The 8,521-nt window shown below is 49.1% G+C and overlaps 1 protein-coding gene across 2 annotated transcripts; it reads right to left on the bottom strand.

The window, feature by feature from the left end:
• Positions 1–1,000: 1,000 nt before the first annotated feature.
• Positions 1,001–4,158, bottom strand: RPL27 (ribosomal protein L27). 2 transcript variants are annotated; one of them, XM_036095545.2, is made up of 5 exons: positions 4,001–4,158; positions 3,678–3,760; positions 2,532–2,701; positions 1,181–1,291; positions 1,001–1,093 (listed from the first exon to the last, which is right to left on the bottom strand). In XM_036095545.2, exons 2-5 carry the CDS (start codon positions 3,756–3,758, stop codon positions 1,045–1,047), a joined length of 411 nt encoding a protein of 136 aa, XP_035951438.1. In that variant the 5' UTR covers positions 3,759–3,760; positions 4,001–4,158; the 3' UTR covers positions 1,001–1,044. The 2 variants fall into 2 exon arrangements, with proteins under 2 accessions (XP_035951438.1, XP_035951439.1); XM_036095546.2 differs by having other exon boundaries at positions 3,985–4,052.
• Positions 4,159–8,521: the final 4,363 nt, after the last annotated feature.

Here is an 8,521-nt window from a genome sequence, read left to right as displayed (position 1 = left end):
AACTGTACCCAAGACCCTTGAATCACACCTTTTATTTTTTTTGAAAGATTTGAGGGGGCGCCTGGGTGGCTCAGTCGTTAAGCGTCTGCCTTTGGCTCAGGTCGTGGTCCCGGGGTCCTGGGATCGAGCCCCGCATCGGGCTCCCTGCTCCACGGGAAGCCTGCTTCTCCCTCTCCCACTCCCCCTGCTTGTGTTCCCTCTCTCGCTGTGCCTCTGTCAAATAAATAAATAAAAATGTTAAAAAAAAATAAAAAGATTTGAGAGACAGACACAGCGAGAGAGGGAACACAAGCAGGGTGGGAGAGGGAGAAGCAAGCTTCCCGCCTGAGCAGGGAGCCCGATGTGGGGCTCGATCCCAGGACCCCGGAATCATGACCTGAGCCGAAGGCAGACGCTTAACAACTGAGCCACCCAAGTGCCCTGTGAATCACACCTTTTCTTGCAGGTCTCTGCTAGCCAGGCCACTTGGGGACCTCTTCCGATCTCACTAGGAATGGCTCTTCTGGGGCTCAGGCCTTCCTCAGCCCCCACCCGTCATCGGGAGCAGCTCTCCAGGGCGGGCCTCATCAGGGCAGTACCCATATCAGCGGGTAACTCCCCGGAAATTCTGACCTACTAAATCTCAGTGGGACTATGGCACTTTGAAGTTGGTCTGAGATCCTCAGATTGGTGGCTCTCGATCCAAAGTAGCCAGTGCCCACTGAGCGGGGCCTGTGGGTGTTCCCAATGGGGGGCAGGGGGAGCAGAGTGGCCCAGGTTCTACTCTGCACCTGTCAATGTCAGGAGTACTCCTTTTTTGGGAAACAGTTCAGATCACACCTTGCCCAACCAGGGCATCCAAATAATCAAAGGATGCTTGGCTGAGGATGGAAGTAGTCTAAGTCTCACAAACGCATTATTTCATATATTCTCCCACAGCCTCTCACCCATCACCCAATGTCTCATCATATGAATGTTCTTCCTTCCCAGTCTAATAATACATGCCACAGGAAGACAGGGATTTTTTTTTTTTTTGGTATTTTTAATGACTGAAACCAAACAAATCTAAAACCGCAGCTTCTGGAAGAACCACTTGTTCTTGCCGGTCTTGTACCTAAAGGCAAAAAAGGACACCATTGAGAAGAACAGTGAAACCAAATTCCCTTCATGGAGAATAGGGCCACCACCAAAGTCTACTTACCTCTCCTCAAACTTGACCTTGGCCTCTCGTCGGGCCTTTCGTTTAAGAGCAGGGTCTCTGAAGACATCCTTGTTCACAACAGTCTTGTCCAAGGGGATATCCACAGAGTACCTGGGAACAACGGTGGGGACGTAAGATCAGCCCACACGCTGCCAGGGCCCTTCACACAGCCCAAGGACTCCTGGGTGTGACACTGGGGTGTGAGGGTCTGTCTCCATAGGAGCAATCCACAGAAGCTGTGCCAAAGTCCCCGTAATATTCTTTGGACATTCCCAATTTAAAAGGACTCCTTTACGTGGACCCAAACCATGGAAATACTTCACATTTCATTCTCGACTTTCCACAGTGACTATTTTTCTAGCTAAGGACTGTTACTTTATTGCATCTCCTTCACTATCATCATGGCGGTTGGCTAGCTTTCTATTTGGAGCCATTTTATTTAGTGTTGTTCAAGTGGTGCCTGGGCGGGGGGCAGCCTCATTGTGGACAGTGCAGAAGCTGGGCAGCTGCTGAGATCTCACTGCTTCCCAGCACCCGAGAAACAGCTCTGCTCTTTTAAGACACCTTTGGGAGTCAACATGCAGTGCCCGGCGGCAAACTGTAAGGCACGCGCTGCTGGGTTTTGCCAGTCATCCTTCAGGACTCTCAACCATTGTATTTCTGTACAACCTATGCACCAAGATAGTGTGCATGGCGCACAACACTGTGGAAGGCCAGGAACTAAAGGGCATGGCAGCCCAGGGGAATTCGTTGGTGGGGGGAGGCTTGCTGCCTTTATCCACCATTTTGGAAAGCCTTCAACAACTATCCTGGAAAGTGGAAGAGTGGCAGAGAGCAGGCCAGATCCCGTGCCCGTGTTTACTCTGAATGCAAACAAATGAAATGATCTTTACCCAACACTTGGAGAATTTTCAGGTGAGGAGACAGATAAAGAGCAAGCTTGGAAGAGATTTTCCATCCTGCTTGGCCAACTCAGGGAAGTCACCAGAGAAAATGGTAGAACACAGCTCCATGTTGGACCAAAGAGGCAACACAGGAAACCACCACCACTTTGTAAGTGACACACTAGAATAGCTGCAAGGTGCCTTATTCAGCAGGGCAGAGAGGGGTGAAAAGAAAGTCCCTTTCATTCCCATTCCTTTTTTAAAAAAAAATCGAGAGCGAGAAAGCGCGCACGCATGCACGCGAGCACAAAGAGGGAGAGTGAGAGGTAAAAGGAGACTCCCTGCTGAGCAAGGAACCAGATGTGGGACTCGATCCCAGGACCCTGGGATCATGACCTGAGCTGAAGGCAGACACTTAGCCGACTGAGCCACCCAGGAATCCTCACTGCCATTCTTAAAATGCTCACCTGGTGGGCATGAGGTGATTGTAATTATAAACTTTCACAAAAGACTTGATCTTCGACCTCTTGGCGATTTTCTTCTTGCCCATGGCAGCTGTCACTTTGCGGGGATAGCGGTCAATTCCAGCCACCAGAGCATGGCTGTAGGGACGGTCTGAGGTGCCATCATCAATGTTCTGAACGACAAGAATCACATGTCATTGACTGAGAGCCTATTTAGGCCCCATGCTAGACAGATGTAGGGCATGTATAAAAGGAACACCCCCACTGCCAGGTCTGAGACCCACTATGGGAAAAACCAGGCAAGGCAGACACTCTTGAGTGCTATGCTAGATCGCACAAAGAGTAATAGGGAAGGGCTGTATTCATTCCCACAAGAACCTGGAAAGGTTCCTGGGAGGGACGAGATCTAAAAGGAACGATACCAACATCGATGGAGTGCTTGCTTTCTATCAAGCACTGGTGCTCAGCACTCTACGCCTCTTAACTTCCCCTACGATTGCACGGCTAGTGAGGAACAGAGGCAGGACTCCAAAACTGGTGGTCTAGCTCCAGAAACCAGTCTCAGATTGAGGGGGTCAGGGCAACAAAGGCTGCCCCGCGGCCCCACCACAGCCAGAAGCAGGTGTGTGGCCAGAGCTTAGGGAGCTCTCACCAGAGGCTACAAAACCTAGGTAGAAGGCCAAAGGTGAAGGGCTAGGACGTGCTAAGTGAGCATCTGGACGGGAAACGGTTTCTCCTCTTTTTACAGACTCCGGGCCGCAGCACTTAACCGTTTTACCTCAGTGGAATTACTTAACGTCCATACACGTTAGCACTAGACAGGAATCCCCTACGGTGACTTCAAGCACCGGACGTGACAATACCTGCACGGCGGTGCCAGACACCAAGCGAGCGCGCGATAAACGCTGGCCACTGTTATTTTTTAAAACCTCCTCGGTAGGGGACGCGTTACGTGTTAGGCGCCCAATTCCACTCACATCTGTTTTTACTTTGCACCTTCCTCTCTCTGAAGCCCTCCCGCACTGACCCCACCCGCAATGCTCAGCGAATGCCCCCCAAGCCAGCTCTTGAACTCCGAGCCTGCAGGCCCTCCGAAACCGCCCAGTTGCCGAGATGCAAGGGCGCAGCAGAGGCTCGCGAGGCTGGTACCTTCACGATGACCGCTTTGCGTCCGGAGTAGCGTCCGGCCAGGACCAGCACCACCTTCCCGGGTTTCATGAACTTGCCCATCTCTGCAGAGGACGGAAAAGGGGCCGATCAGAAACGCGCAAGCCGAGGCCGTGGGCCCGGAAACCGAGGCTGCGCTCCCTGCCGTCTCGGCCCAGGCCGCCCGCGGGCTCTGCTCGCAGGACAGGAGCGCTACGAAGCCGCCAGAGACCGAGCAGTGGAAAGCGCCCGGCGCCGCCCCGCAACTAGACCCCCGGGCCGCGGATGGCGGCGGATTGGAACACCCTACCCAAGTCTCTACTCACCGACACCGGCCACTGAAGCCTACAGCAGAAAGGAAGAAAGGACACTTCCGCTAACCTTTCACCCCGGGGAGTGTTGATCTCACTTCCGGTCCCGCCCCGCAAGCTTGCCCCGCCTCTCGAAATCCGTTGTGGGCGGAAGAAGCTCTGGCGGGGAGAGTAGCCCCTGGGCGCTCATTTATTCAAATCAAACTTTATTAGTAGCTTCAGCTGTGGGCAAGAGCAAAGGAGTCCCCTTCTCCCGCACAGGTTGGAAGCGCGAGGAAGGCTGCAAAGCGCGCAGATTTTTGACTCCGCTGCTCTGCCCCATCCTTGGTTGTAGTTCCTTTCTCGGGCGCTAGGAGGGGACACAGTTCGAAATTGACGTTTATGCCTTGCAAGAGTCAGCAAAATAGGACTTCTATTAGTGTGCACTGTTAGGCGTAAGGAGGGAGAGATGAAGATCAATCGGTCAAGGGTGCTTACCCCCAATATTTAGAGTCTAGTGATGTCACACCCATTACCGGCTAGAATAAGCAGTGACGATGGTGATAATCACTGAGCACCCACTTTGTGCTAGGCTTTTTAGGTAAGTCGACAGCCTATTTAATTCTCACAACTCTGCATCTTGGGTATCTTCTTCCCATTTAGACATGAGGAAATTGAGATTCAAAGAGGATAAGTTACCTATCCGAGGTTGACCCTGATCAGTAGCATAGATGAGATTCAAATCTAGGTTTGAACCTAGGTCTAGTTGGTTCTCAAACTGAGTTATTTCCCATCACTTACTGGAAGAGTGTTTTTATTTTATTATTATTAAGTAGGCTCCATGCCCAAGGTGGGGCTTGAACAGAGGACCTTGAGATCAAGAGTCACATGCTCTACCTACTGAACCAGCCAGGCATACCTGAAAGAGTGTTTTTAGATGGTTCTTTAGCTGTCTTTTTTTTTTTTTTTTAAAGATTTCATTTATTTATTTGACAGAGCGAGACACAGCGAGAGAGAGAACACAAGCAGGGGGAGTGGGAGAGGAGGAAGCAGGCTTCCGGCTGAGCAGAAAGCCTGATGTGGGGCTTGATCCCAGGACCCTGGGATCATGACCTGAGGTGAAGGCAGACGCTTAACGACTGAGCCACCCAGCCGCCTCCTCTTTAGCTGTCTTCTGAATTCAAGAGAAAGGAAACCATCTTACAGTTTTTGCTTATCTGAACATTGAAGAATCTACAGGATTGGTCTTGGGCAAGATGTGGGAACAATCAGGGTTTCATTGATTCTCTTAAGGCTCTCCAGGGACCAATTTTCCCTGCAGCCCTCATGACCCCATTCCAATGGTTTATCACAGTAATTATGTACTTATATTTCTTTTCAATTAAAATCTTTTGTTTTGGGGCACCTGGGTGGCTCAGTCGTTAAGCATCTGCCTTCGGCTCAGGTCATGATCCCAGGGTCCTGGGATCCAGCCCCGCATCGGGCTCCCTGCTCAGTGGGAAGCCTGCTTCTCCCTCTCCCACTCCCCCTGCTTGTGTTCCCTCTCTCGCTGTGTCTCTCTCTGTCAAATAAATAAATAAAATCTTCTTAAAAATCTTTTGTTTTAATTTGGAATATGACATTTTACAGTTGGAAGGGACCTCAGAGATATCTACTCCGGCCTCTGAGAGGACAGTTCCAGAGCAGCGAAGTCACAAAGATGGTGAAGAAGAATAAGTTCTCATTCCCAACCCAGTGCTCTTCCCACTACAGCATGCCAACCTGCCCATTTCCACCTCTGTGCTCTGCTCCCAGCCTCCTTATCTGCTGCTGCCTCTTTTGCTGTATCTCTCTTGGAAAATATAAACCAGATCCTCAAATCTCGTAATTGCCGTAGACTCTTCTCACAAACACTCTCCAAATCAAATTAGTACTAAATCCTGTGAATTTTTCCTTGTGTTTTAAATCTTTTCTGTCCTTTTCCACTTGCCCCCTAATCTATCCAGCCTCAGATCTTTTTCTTCTCCTCCTCAAACTTTTGTGTGGGTCAGAATTGCTTGCTATGTTTATGAAAGATGGATTTCCAACCTAGGAGATAACAATTCCAGTCTGGAGTGGAGCCATATGATCTATAGAGCTTATTTTGGGAAGCTTCCCTCAACACAACTCTTAAATCCACCATTTATGTGCTTGAAATCCTTCGTTGGCTCTCTATACCAAAGTTTGAACTCACCTCTCCTTTCCTACAGCCTAAATTCCTTCACACCCTCACATACTGCCCTCCCCATCCCCCAACTACTCAAATATCCAACCTCTTCTGAGCCCTGGGGTCTTTACTCAGGTGGTTCCACGTGTCTTTATTCTCCTCCACTGCAGCCAGGCAAAAACCTGTCCAAATCCTCTCCAGAGTTCTACTGGGCAGAACCAATCTCTTCCTGCTGTGCTCCCTCAGCAATCCAATCCATATTTATCTTTATTATAGAATGTATTTGGTTTGCAGGTGCCTGGGTGGCTCAGTCGGTTGGGCGTCCGACTCTTGATTTCAGCTCAGGTCATAATCTTGGGGTTGTGAGATCAAGCCCTGCGTCAGCGTGGAGACTGTTTGGGATTCTTTCTTCCTCTCCCTCTGCTCCCCACCCCCCTAAGCTTGTGCACGCACTCTCTCTCAAATAAATAAATAAAATCTTAAAAAAAAAAAGAACATATTTGGTTTGGATCAGTGGTTCTCAAAGTGTGGTCCCCAGAGCAGCTGCATCAGCATAACCTGGGAACTTGTTAGGATTGCAAATTTTCAGGCCTCACCCCAGGACTACTGAATAAAAATCTCTGAGATGGGACCCAGCAATTTTTAACAAGCTATGCAAATCTCCAGTTGGTTTGGTATCTCCTTAGTTAGACTGTGTCCTCCTTGAGGACAGGGGGTATGTTTTATTGACTTCTTTCCTTAGTATCTAGCCTGGCCCAGGCAATTGGCAGGCATTCAAGAATGAATGAATGCAGAACACCTTAGGAAACTTTTTTTTTTTTTTAAGATTTTAAATAATCTCTACACCCAATGTGGGGCTTGAATTTATAACCCTGAGACCAAGAATCGCTTGGTCTACCAACTGAGCCAGCCAGGGGCCCCCATCTTAGAAATCTTTAAGAATGCTTTGCAGATCATACTTTTATAACAAAGGAGGCTGCACTTTTATGGATACATATCTATGGCTCTTTTTCATTCTGTTCTTGCATATGCTTAGACCTAGGCTGACTGTTTCCTTCTCTCCTCCCTTGTCCTGTGTGCCTCCCCCCAAGCCTTACTGTTTTAAGTAATAATGCAGATCATATCAGTGACTACCAGGTGTCTGACTATGGGATGCTGGCGGGCTTGTCTCTGTCTCTACACATTGCCTTTACGTTTCATGAAGAACTTGGTAGAGCAGCGGCTGTCTGCCCATGTCCTTGTGGCCTAGTCCGTTGGCAGCATGAATTTCTGGTGGGTATGTGGGAAATAACTTCTCTTTCCCAAAGTGATGGTGGAACGACGTGGTGGATAAAGGAGAGAGAGGAACAAAAGATCTGGAAGCAGCATGATACAATGAGATAACATGATAGAATATAAAGACCATAGGATTTGGATTCAGGCAGCTTGAGTTCAAATCTCAGCTCTTCCATTACATAAACCTGGACAAGATGTTTAACTTCAGTTTACTCAGCTATAAAATTGGGAGAATATTGTCCTGCCTTACAAATAGTGAGAATTATATCAGAATGACTTATGGGGTGCCTGGGTGGCTCAGTCGGTTAAGCGTCCGACTCTTGGTTTCAGCTCAGGTCATGATCTCAGGGTCTTGAGATCGAGCCCCACGTTGGGCTCCGCGCTCATCGGGGAGTCTGCTTCTCTCCTTCTCCCTCTGTCCCTCCCCCCCACTAGCGCTCGCTCTCTCTCAAATAATCTTTAAAAAAATTAGGATGACTTAAAAATGCTTCCCATTGATGCTAGCACAAAACCTTGATACAAATTAGTCTTTGTGAAGATTAGAAAAGGATAATACTGGGGTGATCCAGGGCTGTGCCATATAGTTATGGCAGTTATCATCCACCCTAAATGATATCTAGACAAATGGATTTAAAAGTGCCAGCTCCAGGGGCACCTGGGTGGTTCAGTTGGTTGGGTGTCCGACTCTTGGTTTCAGCTTGGGTCGTGATCTCGGGGTTGTGAGACTGAGCACCCAGTCAGACTCTGTGCTCAGCGTGGAGTCTGCTGGAGACTCTTTTTCCCTCTCCCACTGCCCCTCACCCCTGCGCGCTCTCTAATAAATAAATGAATCAATCTTTAAAAATAAAAGTGCCAGCTCCCAAAGTGGCATGTATGGGGAGGTGTGCTGTGGGAATGGGGCCGTAGGCCTGGGTGAGATAGCAGGGTAATGTCTGGGGGAAAAAAAACACCACCAAAGCTGAGCTGATCCAGGGTGGGGAGCCAAGAAGAGGCAGAAAGGCCAAGAGCCAGACATTGCTCAAGGAAATACTGATCTGGATCAGATGGGCTAATAATGCACAGACAGACTTATAAACCAAAGCCAAGAGTCTCTAAGG

Source organism: Halichoerus grypus, chromosome 2 (assembly GCF_964656455.1).
Source record: "Halichoerus grypus chromosome 2, mHalGry1.hap1.1, whole genome shotgun sequence".
Classification (NCBI taxonomy): Eukaryota; Metazoa; Chordata; class Mammalia; order Carnivora; family Phocidae; genus Halichoerus; species Halichoerus grypus.
This window is presented reverse-complemented; position numbering and strand designations above follow the sequence as displayed.

What these genes read in the sequence shown, in the direction of transcription:
- RPL27 (XM_036095545.2), bottom strand. Translation starts at nt 3,758, where the DNA reads ATGGGCAAGTTCATGAAACCCGGGAAGGTGGTGCTGGTCCTGGCCGGA. An exon ending in GCAAAGCGGTCATCGTGAAG is followed by an intron (nt 2,702 to 3,677) that starts GTACCAGCCTCG and finishes CTTGTCGTTCAG; the next exon opens with AACATTGATGATGGCACCTC. An exon ending in AAGGTCAAGTTTGAGGAGAG is followed by an intron (nt 1,094 to 1,180) that starts GTAAGTAGACTT and finishes TTTTGCCTTTAG; the next exon opens with GTACAAGACCGGCAAGAACA.